The sequence below is a fragment of the Eschrichtius robustus genome, chromosome 15, assembly GCF_028021215.1.
Source record: "Eschrichtius robustus isolate mEscRob2 chromosome 15, mEscRob2.pri, whole genome shotgun sequence".
In the NCBI taxonomy this organism is placed as follows: domain Eukaryota; kingdom Metazoa; phylum Chordata; class Mammalia; order Artiodactyla; family Eschrichtiidae; genus Eschrichtius; species Eschrichtius robustus.
Genome location: NC_090838.1, coordinates 15,111,948 through 15,130,996, shown reverse-complemented (window position 1 = coordinate 15,130,996; position 19,049 = coordinate 15,111,948). Strand labels below are relative to the sequence as shown.

The window sequence follows — 19,049 nt, the reverse complement described above, 5'->3', positions numbered from 1 at the left end:
GGGGAGGCAGTATCCTTCTTCTCTCACAGGCCAACTTCCACAGGTTTTGCTGGAGCCCACTTCCTCTCACCTTCTTAGGGACCTCATCACTTTTTTATCCTCTCTCTATCCTTGGAGTATCAGTCTGCTTTCTCCCTCTTTTTTCTTTTTTTTCTCCCTCTTTTTTCTCCCTCACCAGTGACTTTCATTTTCCAAATCTCATGGATGGCTTTTTTGGGTTCTTATCAGCATTTGACCTTTCCTTCTGTCTTGAACCATTACTTTTCAAGACAAAAGGAGAATAGAAATGTTTTAAATTATTGTTATATTTATACATATTGCTTTCCCCTCCTTTCCTTTCTGGTAAGTTCTCAGTCTCTTTACTAGATTCTCCTCTAACTGTTCGAATTCCTGAGAAGTTCTGGGCTCTCTTCGTTTTACATTCTCTTTAGACTTGTTCTTTCATTCCCTTGGCTTTAAATGCCATCTATGGGGTGATGATTCCTAAATATATATCTGTAGCCCAGTTCTGATTTTTCAGACTTGGACATCTCCGCAAGAATCTTTCACAGGCATCTCATACTTACTTTGTCTAAAACTGAACTCTTGACCTTCTCCCATATATCTTCTTTCATTTCTCTCCATTTCAATAAATATCTTAAATTTCACCCATTTGCTGAAGCTAGAAGCCCCCTTCTTCCCCCTTAACATCACCTTCATCAACAACCCTATGCTTCTGTCTCCAAAGAGTATCTGAATCCATCCTTTTCCTTTGTCCCGTGCTACCTCTCTAGTCCCAGCCACTATCAGCTCTCACCTAGACTGTTGTGAGAATCAGCTTCCCTCCCTTCTTTGTTTCTTGCCTCTTTCTAGTCTATTCTTCACACTCCAGCTACTGTGATCTTAAAAAAAAAAAAGGGAACCAGATCATGTTATTTCCCTGCTAAAAGTCTCTAAAGGGCTGCCAGCTTGGGCCAGAGTTGCTTGTGGTGGGGTTTGAGGGTAATGGCCCTGACTAGAGATGGCATCTCTTGCTCTTCCTGCCACTGCTGCAGAGGGTGCAGTCTACTCATCTTCATTAGAGGAGGTATCACCCTAAAGCAAACATTCGGGTCAGAGAAAAAGTGTTCCAAGACCATACAAGCCAACTGTAGCCACCTGCATAGTCCTTCAGGAACCGCAGGCAGTGGGAGTGCCTCAGCCTTCCGACGTGCCCATGTAGCGAGACTTTGGACGTGCGAAGCTTCTTGCCTTTGTTCTAGAGATGTTCATAATCCACACCAACTCCGTACCTAAAGAATGTGCTGAAAACCCAAGCTCCAGAAATATCAGGTCAGGTGTCCATAGCTGTACCCATGGATGTGCACACGGTCACTGGTAGCCAATCACGCAGAGAAGCAAGGCAGTCAGGTGATCCTGCCAGGGAGTCTGGAGAACCCGTAGCAGCTCCTTCTCAGAATCCCACCCTCTCTTCAAGTGTTACCGAAATGTCTTCCATATATTTCGCTCCTGCTTGTCAAACTTACTATGCAGCACATAACAGGAATTTCTCTTGGAATTGGGCTGCTAACAACTTTTTTTTAATATTCTGGTCCTTTTTTTTTTTTTTCCAATAAATAATGAAGAATTCATTTGGATTCTCCACAATGCCAACAAACACAATTTGTTTTCCATTAAATTTTTATTTATTTATTTATTTATTTATTTATTTATGGCTGTGTTGGGTCTTCGTTTCTGTGCGAGGGCTTTCTCTAGTTGCGGCAAGCGGGGGCCACTCTTCATCGCGGTGCGCGGGCCTCTCACTGTCGCGGCCTCTCTTGTTGCGGAGCACAGGCTCCAGACGTGCAGGCTCAGTAGTAGTGGCTCACGGGCCTAGTTGCTCTGCGTCATGTGGGATCTTCCCAGACCAGGTCTCGAACCCGTGTCCCCTGCATTGGCAGGCAGATTCTCAAACACTGCGCCACCAGGGAAGCCCTGCTAACAACTTTTATGTATGCAAATAAAAGCTAACCAGTTTTATGGATGCAAAATGTAAAAACTGATATTTATGAACGTCAGCCAGGTTTTCCGAAGATAAAGGTGCTCAGAGATTTAGTGTGCTTGGTTACTGGTGTTCTGAGCAGGGTCTTCTGTTCCCCTTTGTGGTATCTCTCATTCTCAGTCACTTTATGACAGTTTAATCTTTTTAAATCCTTTGGACTTTTTGAGCTTCTGGGAGATACTTTGGATGGTTGGAATTACTGATTTCATTCCGAAATCCCTCTTCAGGGGTTTCAAATGCCTTCTTTTATTGGTGCCTCCTTTCATCATGCCTTTTAAATCCAAGGGTTATTGGTATATGCTTTTAGAAGCACATACCGTGCCAGTTTGGTTTGTTTCTTGGCCATGGGGAGTTTAATGTAACTCAGTGGAGTCTTGGGGTCTTGGTGGCTTTACTCCACCTCATTGAAAACTTTTGACCTTTTTTTTTTTGGACATCAGAACTTTCAGGTAGGTTTTGCAGATATTTTCTGCATGATCAAGTTCTGGAGTTGCTGCCAGCAAAAGATAGTGTTCAGATGTGGATGCTGTTTGTTCACCATGTCAAGTAGAATTTCAAAAACTTATTGTCATCTGTCAGAATATATTTTGTCAAGAGTCCTGTACTTTGTGGTTTAACAAAGAGAAAACATACCCGCTATGCAGAATTGTGAATTCAGACCATGTAAACAAATGGAAAGATGGAACTACTTCATCACACTTTCAAATATGTTAGGTCCTGCAAACCCTTGGAATCACATATCACTAATTTTACTTGGTTACAGTGACTCTGACTATAGGCCTTAGAATGGATTTTCAGTGCTATAAGTTAAGAAGAATGTTTGTATCTAATTTTTTTTTAGAAGAGTAGAATAAGGCTTAAGTGTGTAGTACAATCTTTAAAAGAGTCAATGAGTGAAAGAACCCTCTGTTAAAAAAATAATGTTCAACCTAACATGTATGTCAACAACATTTATTCTATCCTAATTGTTTGACAGATGATTGTGATGTTATATATGTGTATTATTGTTAATGTTACCAAGACAGTAACTGGATAATTAGAGCTAATGGTTTTAGAGGAACTCAGGTATTTTTTTTCCCCTGAGATTGTTTTCAGAATAAAGAATATTTTTCATAATTTTTTAAGATACATGTTATCTGAAAGGAGAATTTTCTTCAGCATCAACTTTTATAATTCCCACTCTCACAAATTCTTAAGATTTTCATAAATTTGTATTTTTAAATGAATGTTTTAAATGTTATATTTTACGTGTAACAATCAGATTTTCTAAGTGAAGATTAATTTACTGAGATGACATTTTATATTATTGTATTATTGTATTCTTCTCTATAGTATGATTAGTAATCAAGGAGAATAAGTCACTTTAAATAAAAAACAGTCTTTAAAGGCTTACATTGCACTTTGGATAAAATCTAAAATTTTTATCACTTCCTGCAAAGACTTTATAATTTTTTCTGTGCCTATCACTTCTGCCTTATCTTATGCCATTCTCCACTAATTCAACCACATAGGCCTTCTTTCAGTCTGCCGAAGGCTCTATACTTCTACCCAGGGGCTTTTGCACTTGCTGTTTCCTAGCCTGGAATACTTTCCCCCCTACCTGGCTTGGCTTTTCCCAGTTTCTCCTTCAGTCTCAGTTTAGATATTATTTCTTCAGAAATCCTTCCCTGGCTCTCTCTTCAATCTAAATTAATCCCCTTCTGTTACTGTCTCCTATTATGCCTTTACTTCCCCAGTTTATAATTTTATATACATGCATATATATTTTTGTGGGGGTGTGTGTATTTAATATCTGTCCCCTCAGTAGACTACAAGCTCTCTGAGGGCAGAGGGCTTTTGCTCATCATTTATTGTCAGAGTCTTCCACAGTGCATAGAAGAGTGTAGACATTCAATAAATATTTGTTGAATGAATGAATATAAGATTCTGCAAAATCTAGTAAAAACTAGTTTCCAAAGTCTTTGCTTTTTGATCCCTCTTATGCTTTAGAATTCTCAATCTATATGTCATAAATACTTCTATTTGTTATCTTTTGGGAAGGAATAAGTAGCAATAATAATTACTAATATATTCAGTATACTGAATAAACAATGTTCTTTTATACATTTTGCTTTATTTTGCCAGAATAACATCTTTGCAAGGGGGTAGGTGTTATTGTCCATGTTGAGAAAAACAGATCAGGATAAGGCATGCTTAAAAAAAATCTTTCTAATATTATCCAAGAATAGGAACTCCTTTCAAAAAAAGCAAGAAATGTCAAAATCTTATAATCTGTCACTTTTATATATTTTCCATGGTATTTTTTGTTTTTGTTTTTGTTCTAGATGATGCAAAATTGAGGGGTCTTGCAGCCCCTAGTAACCTTTCTATGAATCAGACTCTTGAAGGTCATAGTGGTGAGTCATGTAAATTTTAAAATCATATTTGAATAGTATTATCTTTAGGTATTTAGAAACCATCTACTTAATGCAAAAATGTCATCATTTTAAATGATGGTAATATTTAAAGTAATCATTTCTATTTAGCTATAATTAACACAGCCTAGAATCATTCAACAACTTTCACATGATTAAATAACATCTTCAATAGATATGAAAAAAAGTAGCTGTAATTTTAAAGATACTGTTATCTGTCTATGGATAGGATATAATCCTTTTTTAGAGTCTGTTTTATGGTCCCAGATAAAAGTAGACTAAAGAGACCTGACAACTGAATGTACTAGATGATCCTAGACTGGATCTTGAAATGAGAAAAACAAGTATCTGTAAAGGACATTATTTGGACAATTGATAAAACTTAAATGTGGACTGTGGGTTGGAGATAATATTGTATCAGTGTTAAAATTTCTAATTTGTAAAATAGTTTTGAAAGAGAATGTCCTTGTTCTTAGGAAATATACAATAAAATACTTAAGGATTAAAAAAACTAAAAAAAAAACATTTGTCCCTATAACCCAGAGGTTTAAGAGCTGCTCAAGAGTGTGTTACTACTAGAATGGAAAACAAGGTGTGGTGCAGGGGGAGAGATTAGGGGACATATTAATGACAAACAAATACCACCTCCCCCCAAAAACAAGTACTTAGTATGATGTCCTTTGGGCATAATAATCTTGGGGAGTCAGGCAAATTGGGTAAATCTTACATTTGTTTCGGTCATCAGATATATGGCAGCTCTTGCAGCTGGTCATAATTGGCACCTTAGCTGGCATGAAATAGGAATAAACATGAAAATTAGTATTATACATTATTATAGAAATGAGTGATAATAGTAACTGCATCCTATGAACATTTATGAATAATATTAAAGACTGTTAATTGCTGTTTGTTGCCCAGGAACAGTATTGATTTTAACATGCTCTTGGTGTTTATTCTAAAAATATAAATTTGAAATTAATTGTAACTTTTTTTTAGTTTCTAAATTGTCTTATAATTTTTTAGGTTCTGTTCAAGTTGTAACATGGAATGAACAATATCAGAAGTTGACTACCAGTGATCAAAATGGTCTTATCATTGTTTGGATGTTATATAAAGGTATCTTAGGAGAGCTTATTTAATCTTTCCCAAATTGGAGTCTGGATTACAGTATTTGAATGGGGAAACAGCATCTTTGAAATAGACACTTTTTAACTGGCAGTAGGCGTTCACAGGGGTGATATTTCTGGGTTTATGGCTTCCTACTTTTCCCTTTAACCGTATTTCTTTTGAACTGTGACCTTGCATTAAGAAAGTGAATTATGTGACTGTTGGTTATCTTCAAACTGAACTTAGGCTCTTGGCAGAATCGTTTCTGCTTGAGATAGCTCTTTTTTTTCAGGTTTCCCGTAAGATTAGTTTCTCTGCGGTCAGTGGCTGGAGTTAGTTCAGCAGATAAAAACACTTTATGAAGATGTCAAAAGCAATAATTAATTTCCTTTAATGAGTCAGTTAGCTTCCTTTTCCTTCTTGGATATAGATTTTATCTCAGTTCTGACTACTGGCTCACAATTTGTGTCTTTTGCCCACAGGAGAGAACAGGAGAGGGATTAATTTAGGTGCATCACTATTACCAGAAAAATAACTCATAAAACACGTTCTCTTGGGGCCTGTAGCCATCATCTTTAAATGAAAAGGGTACCTTAGTTTATGTGTGTTGTTTTAAAAACATTCACGGTGTATACCTTTTAAAAATTCTTAATTAAAACATGGTGTAGTACACAAACTCATTTATTTATTTTTAAAGTTTATGTCTGTGTATATGTGTGTAGCGAGTAGAATGTGAAAATATAGGAGATTAAACTTTGTCTTTTTCCAAAGTAGGTCCTCTCTGAGCCTCAGTCTTGATGGATAATACCCTGCTTTGACTAGTTATTCCATGTTACATGATTACTTGCTTGGCTTCAGGCCAGAATTCCCTGTACCAGAATGTAGTAAAGCCTTTTAAAAAACAAAAAGAAAACAGAATAGCCCTGTGATTTGCCTCACATTTGGTTACACCTTGAGACAAGTCACATCTCACTCCAGCCCCATGTACAAGAACGTTTTTGTCTCTCAGCATTAGTGATGTGATAGCACTAATGTGATATGAACTGTTTAAAAATTTTTTCAAGCAGTCTTAGAGCTTTTACATAATATGCTTATATTTAATATGCCTATAATTAATCATTGGAGAGTTTGTGCATACTTATGAAGTAATTGTGGTTATTTTGTTCTTTCCTTGGTTATTATCTGAGGTGTACTCAAGTGGGAAAAGTCAGACTTTGAGAAAAATCAGTTGTTTCGGCCTTCAGAAGCAAATGAAGTTTTGTTTTTTAATTGACAGAAAAAAAGGAAGAAAGAAAGAAAGCGAGAAAGAGAGAGAGGAAAAAAAAAAGATGGGCATTTATTGTGTTTTCTGTGATAATCTTTGAAGCAATTATTAGTCAAGGCCTAAGTTATTTTTTCATCTTGTTCTGTTGGATTTGAAGATTTCATAGTTTAATGTCTCAGGTTGTAGAAAGCTTTGCAGTTATTTATCCCACAGTGTATTTTATGCAATGTTTCAACTCTGAAGTACCATTTATTAGATGTGAAAGTTTTGACTTGTCATTTGTTTTTCTTTGTGAAAACAGGCTCTTGGTATGAGGAGATGATCAACAATAGAAATAAATCAGTCGTTCGAAGCATGAGTTGGAATGCTGACGGACAGAAGATCTGCATTGTATACGAGGATGGGGCTGTGATAGTTGGTTCAGTGGATGGTAATGCATTTTTGCACCCAGAGCTAAAATCAAGATTTAGCTGACATTTTTAATCTTTAGAGGTTTAAATTAATTATCATATGTTAGCATTCTGACAGAAAAATAAACATTAAAAGAGAAAATAGATACTGTACAATTTGATGACGTTCAAGAATTACTTATTTTTAAGTTTATTCAAGTAAAAAATCTATTAAAAATTTTTTTTCTACAGTAGGACTGGAAAAAAATGAATTAATTTCTCAGAGTTACTTTAAATATGTCTACCTAATTATATGATTTATCTTTACACTTGTTAGACTGTATTGTAAATATGTAGATTTTAGTTTCAAAAAGTATATAGAGATCTATCACTTTTTAAAAATTGAGATAAAATTGACATATAACATTAGTTTCAGGTGTACAACATAATGATTCAGTATTTTTATATATTGTGAAATGATCTAGTCTTTTTTTAATAGAACTGATCATATCATTGTTTGTTGTGTTTTTAATTATATCTTTAAAATTCTAGTTCGTAGATAACACTGGGCCTTCTGAGAGTCTGTACCTTTGTTTTAGTGTGAAGTTCTCTCTATTAAAGAGTTTATTAAAAAAATTTTTTTGGTATAAAAAAATTCTGTTTCTGAGAGTCTGCAAAGTGACAGCTGTAGTTCTAGGCACTAGATACAACAAAAAAATATTCCAGATCTAGATCAGGAGAGATGGGTAAGTAACCAAGCAATTACAATGCGTTGTGATGGGTACTGAGACAGGGAAAAGACAGCAACATGTAGAAGAATTATGTAACCCAGACTTAGAGGGACCAGGGAAGGCATCCTAAAGGAAATGATATCTGTGCTGAGGCATTAGCCACAAAGAAGGTTGGTGTGTAGAATGTCCTAGGCCTAAGAGATAGCATTTGAGGAGGTCCAGAGGAGTTGAACTTAGCCATGTTTTGGGATATTGAAACAATTTTGAGAATCAGTATAGTATAATACTAAAGGAAGAAGAGCTGTATGTGATGAAATTAGAAAGATTAGCAGAGGCCAGATCATGCAGATTATAAGTTATACAAGGAGTTTGGACTTAGCTCTAAGAGCATTGGGAAGCCAATGAAAGGTTTTGTTTTGTTTTGTTTTGTTTTTTGTCCAATGAAAGGTCTTAAGAATGGGAGCAATGTGGTCAGATTTGTTCTTTAGGAACATCTCTATATTTGCAATATGAAGAAAGGAGAAAGGGAAGAAAGATGGGGGCAGGTGTACCAGTTAGGAAATTACTGTGGTAATTCAGGTGATAGACGATGGTGGATGGTAGCCTGAACCAGGGTGATGACAAAGAGGATGGAAGTAAGTAGACATATTCTAGAGATACTTAGATAGTAGAACAGATAGGACCTTGTTATTGATTGGGTTGGGGATGAGAGGATGGAAGTGTCTAGAGTGATATCCAGGTTCTTAGCTTTGCCACTGGATGGATGGTGGTACCTTTCATTGAAATAAGGGATGTGGGAAAAGACTGGTTTTGAGGGGCGATTTCAGTTTTCAACATGTTGATTTTGTCATCCCATAGGACATCCAAATAAATATGTCTAGACCACAGTTAGATATATACACCTGCATCTTAGAAATATCTGGGTTGAAGACATAGTTTTGGGAATCACCAGCATAGGGATGGTAATTTAAACCATTGGAATAGATGAAAAACCCAGGGACCATCTGTAGAGTGAGAACCAGCACATTTAATGGATGGATAGGAGAAGAGAATTCCATAAAGGATACTGAAAAGTAGAAGTCTTGGAGATGTCATAGAAACCAAGACGTAAGGGAAGAGGTGGTCAAAATAAAAAAAAAGACAGGGAGGGGTGTGGGAGGGAGGCTCAAGAGAGAGGGGATATATGTACACATATAGCTGATTTACTTTGTTCTACAGCAGAAACTAACACAACATTGTAAAGCAATTAGACTCCAATAAAAAAAGTAAAAACATGAAATAAAAGAATTTAAGTACTTAAAAAAAAAGGAAAGAAAAAGAAAAAAGCATCCATTGGATTTATCAAGAGGCCATTAGTGACCTCCACGAAGGCAGTTTCACCTTCCCCACAGTGGAGTTATGGGGCAGAAGCCAGACTGGGTTGAGGGTTGAGTGGGAGGTAAGGAAGTAAAGACTACAGTGTGGATAACTCTTTCAAGAAGTTTGGCTGGGAAAGGAATGGTAGAAATAGGGCGGTAGTTAGAAGGGAACTTAAGGTTGAAGGAGGTGTTTTTTGTTTGTTTGTTTTTATCTAAGGTGGTAGTTTTGAAGAGGGATAGATCTGAGTATGTTTAAATGCTTATAAGAAAGGGCCTGGAGAGAAGAGTTTAAAGAGAAAGAGAAGGGGAATTCCCTGGCGGTCCAGTGGTTAGGACCGGGCACTTTCACTGCCAGGCCCGGATTCGATCCCTGGTCGGGGAAGTAAGATCCCATAAGCCGCGCTGTGAGGCCAAAAAAAACCAAAACCAAAACCAAAAAAATACAGAGAGAGAGAGAAAATGTGAATAATCAGTAGAGGGAGATCTTTGCAAAGCTCAGAAGGGATTAGATCAGAGACTAGGTAGAGGGATTAGCTTTAGATTGGTGTCTGGTTGGGGACATACCTCTTCCTTTGTATTAGGGGGCAAAGCAGAAAGGATAAGTGTGGATTCAGTTATGTTCTGAATGTTTGAAAGTGGGAATGGGGGACTTCTTTTTTGAAAGCTTTTACTTTCTTTCCAAAGTAAAAGATGAATTCATCTGCTATTTGGGAGTGAGGTCCTGAGTGAGAATTTAGAAGAGAAGGGAGAAAGTTGGAAACAGCTGCTATTTCAAATGCTTAGTGTGTGTTTGGCACATAGTAAGTGCTCAGTAAATATTTAATGACTGAATAAATTGAACAGATGCATGAATACTGTGAAGAATGTGAGAGCTCTTTAGGGAAACAAAGATTTCTAGAACAGTTGTTAGAGAATCATGACCTTGAACTTTTAAGGAAATAATTATGTTTTATGTTTGTTTTAGGGAATCGCATTTGGGGAAAAGACCTGAAGGGTATACAGTTATGTCATGTAGCATGGTCCGCAGATAGTAAAATCTTACTTTTTGGAATGGCAAATGGAGAAATACACATTTATGATAATCAAGGGAATTTTATAGTAAGTACATATATTCCTTACTTTTATTTACACAACTTTGTATGATTATTTTATATATCATTCATATATGTATACACATTCATTTATTATGATAGCTTGTGTAATCAAGAAAGTCTTCAATTCAGGTTTTTTTTTCCACTTGTCTAAAAATTCATTTTATTAAAAAAAACCTTCTGGGTTGCTTCAAGGTAAATTAATGCTCTTAGTTCTGATTTCCTGGTAGCTGGGAAGGACAGGCTTTTCAATACAAGGCTTCAGTGTATTGAAGCTGAGGGATGATGGGTAGGATGATGTGCAGTTTGATCTTTGTGTCTTCTAATACCTGAAGCCAAAGGTGACATGAGATACCAAAGATATTTTTGTAGCAAGGTACTAGATTATAAAAAGGATGGAAGATTTAAACAGTAAGGGACAAAAATCAGGTCCTGGAAAGAAGGCAAAATAGAATAGGCTTAGGTAGCAGAATCTCAAGAAAAACTCTAGCTTTGTGAGATCTAGCTATGATAGATCTCTGATCTTACTTATGGGGAGATTTTATTTTTAGTGAGGGTTAAGACGTCACATGAACCCACTCGTTGGTGGAAGTGATAGTAAGTCCAACTTTTACATGACACTTTGCTATTTTCAGAGTAATTTTGTATACCTTTGATCATTTGAGTCTCATAAAAACTCTGTGAGCTTTTCTGAAATCCTCAGTTTACAAATGGGGAAAACTGAAACTCAGGTGAAGTGATTTGTCCATGGTTGGTAAAGCAGTAAGTGATGGAGCTTGTATTCAAAACTAGATTTTTAAATCCTATTTTCAGTGTCTGTCCATAATACTCTATTCATACTAATCCCTGTTTTAAAATATAAAATACTAACTAACTGATTTTATTTAGATGAAAATGAAACTGAATTGTTTGGTGAATGTCACTGGAGCAATCAGTATTGCTGGAATTCACTGGTACCACGGCACAGAAGGCTATGTGGAGCCACATTGCCCCTGCCTTGCGATTTGTTTTGACAATGGCAGATGCCAAATAATGAGACATGAGAATGACCAAAGTATGTAATTTTTCTTTTTTTAATGTGGAGAATTAAAAAAATATTTTAAAATTATTCTTAAGATTATAAAGTTCTCTAGGCTAAATATTTTACCACAATTCCTTTTTTTTGTTGTTGACTAGATCCTGTTTTAATTGATAGTGGCATGTATGTAGTAAGTATCCAGTGGAACCACACTGGCAGTGTGTTAGCTGTGGCAGGCTCCCAGAAGGCCATCACTCAGGACAAAGATGTAAACACTGTGCAGTTTTACACTCCATTTGGTGAGGTAAACGTATTAAAGGTTTTGTCTTTCTTTCTTTCCATTTAAATATGCAGTGAATAAAGTAGGGGAAAGAAGAATGGAGGAAGGGGTATAAACTTGTCACATTTTTTAAAACGGACATTTTAAGTAAAAATGATGAACTATCAGGTGTATGTCTTTGAATAATATCCTTATATTATAAGCCTTCATTTTATTGTGGAATTTATTTTATAATCTTTACATTTAGAAGACCAGATGTTTCATGTAAGAAATCATTAGGGAGTAGTTATTGAGAGTATTTTCTCTGTGATCTGAATATGCATCTCTCTACAGCTGTTTTTTGAGTTGTTTTTAGCGTAATTTAGCTGTTTCAGATTAATTTTGGGGGGTTTTAATATGATAAATTAAATGTGCTGTCTATCCTTTTCCCAAACTTCTAATTGTTTCAATTTGTTGTGGAATAATATATTATTTTAAGAAAATCTCTTTATAATTAATCTTAGGTGATGCTACATTAAAATATAAACATTTTGGGCTTCCCTGGTGGCGCAGTGGTTGAGAATCTGCCTGCCAATGCAGGGGACACGGGCTCCAGCCCTGGTCTGGGAGGATCCCACATGCCGCGGAGCAACTGGGCCTGTGAGCCACAACTACTGAGCCTGCGCGTCTGGAGCCTGTGCCCCGCAACGGGAGGGGCCGCGATAGTGAAAGGCCCGCGCACCGCGATGAAGACTGGCCCCCACTTGCCGCAGCTGGAGAGCGCCCTCGCACAGAGACGAAGACCCCACACAGCCATAAATAAATAAATAAATAAAAGAACGTGAATTTCTTTAAAAAATATATATATATATAAACATTTTTTCATAAATACATATGGTATCCTTCTCAATAGTATTATTAATAAATTTAATTTTTGAAGAGAATTTTCTTGAAGCAGCAGTAGAAAATATAAAATAGGAGAATTAATATGTTGTGCATTTTAAAGAATTTAGAAAATGAGAACTTATTAGTAACTAAGCTTAATAAATTTTTACCTATTTTATTTTCTAACTTTAGACTATATTCAGTCTCTTGGATATCCTGTTGGTTTTTATAAATTCACCTTAGACTTCAATAATATTTATTTTTGGCTACACAAAAACCTATACCAGTTGTTTCACTATGTTAATATTTTTAAATATATATATATATATATTTTTTTTTAATTTATGGCTGTGTTGGGTCTTCGTTTCTGTGCGAGGGCTTTCTCTAGTTGTGGCAAGTGGGGCCACTGTTCATCGCGGTGCGCGGGCCTCTCACTATCGCGGCCTCTCTTGTTGCGGAGCACAGGCTCCAGACGCGCAGGCTCAGTAATTGCGGCTCACGGGCCCAGTTGCTCCGCGGCATGTGGGATCTTCCCAGACCAGGGCACGAACCCATGTCCCCTGCACTGGCAGGCAGATTCTCAACCACTGCGCCACCAGGGAAGCCCTAAATATATTTTAATAAATTCTGTAAGGGTAAGTAATGGTGTCAGCTGATGCTGAAAGTTACCCAGCAGAATGTGCTCTGGAGAGTATGTAGTCTCTGCACTTTGTCAACTAATAATAATATTTCTGGTAGATGTAAAAGCTAAGAAAAAACAAAAGTATAGTTCTCAAGGTTCCTAAATAATTAAACATCTGAATTCTGGTTATCTCAATGTTTATAGCTTTCTTTTAAATTCATGTTCTTTATTCGTTATTTTTGTTTGTTGCCATTGGTTTATTTATCATTATATTATCTTATCAGCTTATTTTTGTTAGTTCAGTCTTCTCCAAGTATAAAAACATGCATTCAAAGGCCCATTTGCTTTATCTTGCAAATCAACTGTTATGTGTTAAATTGGAAACTGTAAGTGGTTTTTGGTATAGTTGTAATTAAAGGTATCTAGCATAGGTCCTCGGGGTATTTAGTCATAGTACTTTTTGAATGAGTGAATATATGGGGTATTTATTTTTGGATCTATGTCATTAGAAAGAACTTGGGAGGAAATTAACTAAAGATTTAAACTTAAGGAAAACCTCAGGGAAGAATTTACTTTTGGTTCTGAGGGCTGGGGCCTTCTAGTTTTCTCGGTGTGGTCTTAGCCATGGGAGGAGATGACAGAGCATGGGGTTTGTCGGCTGGTTGACCTGGCTTTGGCTTTGAATTCCGTTTCTACAGTGTGGTTTCACTTAGAGAAGTTATTTAACCTCTGAGACTCGGTTAACTTACTTCCTGAAATAAAGGTAACACCTCATGGCACTGTCGTAAAAATCAAAGGAGGTAACTCTGGGGACATGCCTACAGTGTTCTTTCCCTGCTGCGGCCACCGCCTGGCGTGTTTTGCAGAGTTAGAAGATGGACCTTATTCTCCTCCTAGTATGGGTTGTCAGTACGAAGAGTGATGTTGTGAGACCCTGCTTTTTCCTTCTGGTTTCGTACAGGCAGCAGGACAGAGAGAGTGGGCCCTCCTAGGCTACAACTTTTTTTTTTCCCCATTGTTTTCCCTGGCTAAATGGAGTTTAATATATTAAATTTGATTATAGAGCATATCTGCTTAAGAACGAGGGCTACCAGTATAATTTATTAAAATTCTTGGGATTATACTGTTTTGTCAAATAAACATAGATTAAAAATGTTTTCTTTCTTTGTCCACATTAAAAAAGTGTTTGTATTCATTTATTCATTTGCTAATTTAGCCATTAAATTTACTGTTAGTATATGAAGAAATTCATTTGAATGCATGATACATTTATTTACTTGATATTTTTTTGAGTACTTGTTTGCCAAGGAATCTATTAAGGGATAGGGAAATAAATGTGAATATGATAAAGTTAGCGCTCTCAAGTAGCTCATTGTCTAAATTCTCTGGAACCGTAGAGGAAGGGAAGAAGGCAGGAAGTAATATTTAAGTTGTTTCTTGACGGATGAATAGGAGTACTCCTGGAGGACAAGGAATAGTAGGATGAGGGAGTCTTGGGGAAAAGGAAAAGGAGGATTTCAGGCAGAAGAGATATTATATGGGGCTTCCCTGGTAGCGCAGTGGTTGGGAATCTGCCTGCCAATGCGGGGGACACGGGTTCGAGCCCTGGCCTGGGAAGATCCCACATGCCGCGGAGCAACTGGGCCCGTGAGCCACAATTACTGAGCCTGCGCGTCTGGAGCCTGTGCTCCGCGACAAGAGAGGCCGCGATAGTGAGAGGCCCGCGCACCGCGATGAAGAGGGGCCCCCGCTTGCCACAACTGGAGAGGGCCCTCGCACAGAAACGAAGACCCAACACAGCCATAAATAAATAAACAAATAAATAAAATTAAAAAAAAAAAAGATATTATATGGGCCAAAGGAATGGAGGCACAGTAGTTCCCTCATGAGGAAAACACAGTAATTACAGCTAACTCGTTAAGGTATTGAGCCACAGAGTTTTGGGCAGTGGGGAAAGGCACTGTATACTATTCTAGAGAATGTACTGGTGGGGAGCTATTGATTTTTTAAAATTATTAAACATTTTTTAAAAGCAGAGCAGGACATGATTAGATATGTGTTCTAGAATGATAATCATGGCAGTAGAGTGGAGATTGAATTTGAAGGGCAGGAATGAGAAAAGAGACAAAAGGTAGAAATTGCAGTTAGGAGGCTGTTACCATAGTTCAGTCAAGAAAGAAGGTAACTGTAGTGGAGGATAGAAAGGAGTGAAAGCAAAACACTTGGCATCTGGTTGGCTGTTGGGGGTGGCATGGGGCATGAACGAGAGGCAAGACTTAAGGATTGAGTTTATTACTCCAATATTTCATTGATTCTAAGAAGCACAATTCTTTACAACCCTAAATTGGGATGCATCTTAAAATCAAAGTTGTCCTATTTTTAGCTAGCAGTGTGTTTTTCTTTCCTAAGTTGTACATAAAAATAAAGATGCGTATTTAAATCTCTGGCATCTTAGATTTGATGAAATTTGATACTGAATTCTTTGGCTATAGTTTGTAAATTTCTCCTCTCATATGTTTGCTTTACGTTATAAAAATTGAAGGGAAATGATTTGAAGTCTGTAGCAACCTTTCATAAAGTAATTTTTGTACCACTTTTGATCTCTGTGAAGTGATTGGTGGTATTTTATTTAACTGTGATACTTTAGGTTAAATATAATTACTTTTTTCAGCATCTGGGTACTTTGAAGATTCCTGGAAAGCAGATGTCTGCACTGTCTTGGGAAGGAGGTGGACTGAAAATTGCACTAGCTGTTGACTCTTTTATATATTTTGCAAATATTCGACCTGATTATAAGGTGAGTATTAAGAGCAGTTGTAAAAAAAAAAGATGTTTTTTATGATATAATTTTGTTATAGCTGAAAGTATAATGTGTGTTTCTTGCATATATTCATAGCCACATTGTTTTAGAAACCAGTTGAAAGGAGGCTTTCTCAGTGTGAAGACCTTAGAACTGGTAAATGTTCCTGGAATACTATATTTAATTAGTAAAATTACTCCAACAGTGTCAGGGTCTCAGCAGGAAACAGATTGGACAAAGGAGTAACTGAAGAGAGATTGATGAAGGGTTTATTACAGAGGGATGAGCAGAGTTAAGGGGGCCAGAAAGGGATGACAAAGCAAGCACCCAGAGACTAGCAACAGTGGGCAAGAGAAGGAAGTATTGTTCCTGGAACCCACCAGCACTGTGGCTACGCAAGAGGGGCTACCCCATAGGGGCACAGCCACTGCTAGCTGGCCGGGCAGAGACAGCCTTGGGGAGTAAATAATTCAGCCCATCTCACCACCTGCTGGTGCCTTCTATTGGCCAAGTCCAACTGGAAAGCAGAAGGCAAGGTAGTCCTGGTAATGGATTTCATAGAAGTCAGCCTCCAGGGCACGGAGCAGGGCAGAGAAGGGCGGAGAATGGATCAGAAGGGGAAAATGGGACTAAGCAGCATAATGACTGATCAATATTTTACCTTAAATTTAACATTTGACCCATAACAAGCTGTGAAGTATGAGACTGAGCTGGTAAACTACTAAGGATAGTTGTTGTGAGAAGACTTATATATCTAATTTTTAAAGGTCAAGCACCTTGGAGAGATGACTGATTCTAGGGCTAGGGCAGGGAAAATGCAAGATAAGCCTGGAGCATCTTATAGTGCCAGAAAGTAAGGAAGTGCTCAAAAAACAAAAGGATGGGGTACGCCGAAGGGACAAGGGAGTCAGCCTGAAAGAGCTCGCAGTGGCCAAGGCTGGAACAATTGGAGCAACAAAATAAATGATGTAACGTTGGATTGTAACCCAAATTATACAATAAATGTCCATGAGTGCAAACTGATATCAATAAATTATTTAAATAAACAAATGGGGGAGAAGAAACACATCTTCCTTACAGAAGTATTCTAATTTACTAGACACCACCCTGCCAGGAGGTGGAGCAAAGTCTCCTACCTCGTTCCCCCAACTTGAGTGTGGGCTGCATTTAGTGACTTACTTCCAAAGAGCGGAGTATGGAAAAAAAGGGGAAAAAAAGAAAGTGACTTTACAGTGGAGAAACCTGGAGCACACCTTGTCCAGGTGATCGAGGTTAGCATCATCAGTGACGTCACATGGCTGTCACTATGCCCCCATGTGATGTGATGAGAAGAGGTCTTCACTTGTGGGGTGATCTTCCTAAAAACTGGTAACCCCAGTCTAAGCCTGAGAAAAACATCAGACTAACATGAATTGAGGCACATTCTACATACTACCTGACCAGGACTCCTCAACACTGTCAAGGTCATCAAAAACCTGGAAAGACTGAGAAACCATCATAGCCCAGAGGAGCCTAAGGAGACAGGACGACTAAATATAATAATGTGTTCCAAAGGGGATTCTGGATTAGAAAAAGGATATTAGGGAAAAACAAATGAAGTCCGAACTGAGTTTGGAGTTCTGTTAATAGTAACGTATCAATGTTGGTTTCTTAGTTGTGACAAATGTACTGTGGTAATAATGTAAGATGTTAACAACAGGGGAGAATGAGTAAAGGGTATAGGGAACACTGTATTAGTTTTGCAACTTTTGTATAAATCTAAAATTATTTTAGAGTTAAAAAGTTTATTTTAGAAAGTAATCACAGTATTACTTTGAATAGTAAACACTGGAGACTTCCCTGGGGGTCCAGTGGTTGGGACTCTGTGCTTCCACTGCGGCAGGTCATGGGTTCGATCCCTGGTCGGGGAACTGGGATCTCACATGCCCCACAGCACGGCCCCTCCCTCCGCAAAAAAGAAGAGTAAACACAGTGTTAATAATGTAGACACTGAGTATTGGTTTATTCAAAATCATGTATAAATTTGTTGGGAGAGGGAAAGCTCTAAGTTCTGTAATCAATCCACATGTGATACGGAAATCAATGCCAAAACAGTTACAGCTAAAATAGTTGTAAATGGCTACCCCAAGGAAATTAGGCAGGGGGGTCCTGCATTTTGTTTTTGTGTTAAATAAGCCTTGTAGAATTATTTGACTATAAACTATGTGCATATGTTACTCTGATAAAAACAAATATAAAAAAACGTGTATGGGAGAAAAAAGGCAAAGCCGCTATTTCTGAATTTTGGCTTCAGGACTCAGAATTGAACTTTGGCAGGGATCTCTCTTGCTGTTGTCCCCCAAGCTGAAGCTTAAATCTTACAAATTAAAATAAGGGAAGTTAAACCAAACTTATTTTTGTGGTACATTTTTTTTAAAACTGTCTTTATTACTTTTAGATTTGTTATTTTAGTGAGAAAAGAGATTAAGTTGAACATTCAGTCCTTCTCTCTTCCATTTCTAAAGAATTTATTTTGTCAGCACCAATAAACCACGTATCTGCAGTATTTCTAGAGGAAAAATATAAAAATATAATAATATGACTTTCCCAATGTTAATTGCTTGCTTTTTCTTTCTTTCTTTCTTTCTTTCTCTCTCTCTTTCTTTCTTTCTCCCTTCCTAACTTACTTCCTCCCTCCCTCCCTTCCTTCCTTGCTTCCTTTCTTCCTTCCTCTCTCTCTCTCTCTTCCCTCCCTCGTTCTGTTCCCTCCCTTTCCTTCTTCCTTTCTTCCTAGTGGGGATATTGCTCAAACACTGTAGTTTATGCTTATACCAGACCTGATCGTCCAGAGTACTGTGTTATCTTTTGGGATACAAAAAACAACGAGAAATATGTTAAGTATGTGAAGAGTCTAATTTCTATTACTACTTGTGGAGATTTCTGCATTTTGGCTACAAAAACTGATGAAAATCATCCTCAGGTAGGTGTTCCTTGATATCTTAAAACTTAGATGGGTTAACTACTTGGCGGAATTGGGCTATAGTTCTCTGTCTTCTCAAGCATGGCCTCTGTACTGGCAGGTACAGCAAAGTATTGGGTCTATTGGCCATGT

The 19,049-nt window shown here is 37.4% G+C and overlaps 1 protein-coding gene and 1 pseudogene across 1 annotated transcript in view; both read left to right on the top strand.

Moving 5' to 3' along the window:
• WDR35 (WD repeat domain 35) overlaps positions 1-19,049 on the top strand; it is a 60,857-nt gene that overhangs the window by 4,106 nt on the left and 37,702 nt on the right. The window contains exons 3-10 of the mRNA XM_068564128.1: positions 4,345-4,416; positions 5,458-5,550; positions 7,107-7,235; positions 10,248-10,381; positions 11,263-11,428; positions 11,551-11,696; positions 15,830-15,955; positions 18,732-18,917. Of these exons, the coding sequence (XP_068420229.1) occupies positions 4,345-4,416; positions 5,458-5,550; positions 7,107-7,235; positions 10,248-10,381; positions 11,263-11,428; positions 11,551-11,696; positions 15,830-15,955; positions 18,732-18,917 (1,052 nt within the window). The remainder of the gene's footprint in view (positions 1-4,344; positions 4,417-5,457; positions 5,551-7,106; positions 7,236-10,247; positions 10,382-11,262; positions 11,429-11,550; positions 11,697-15,829; positions 15,956-18,731; positions 18,918-19,049) is intronic.
• LOC137778097 (E3 ubiquitin-protein ligase RNFT1 pseudogene) lies at positions 985-2,734 on the top strand (annotated as a pseudogene).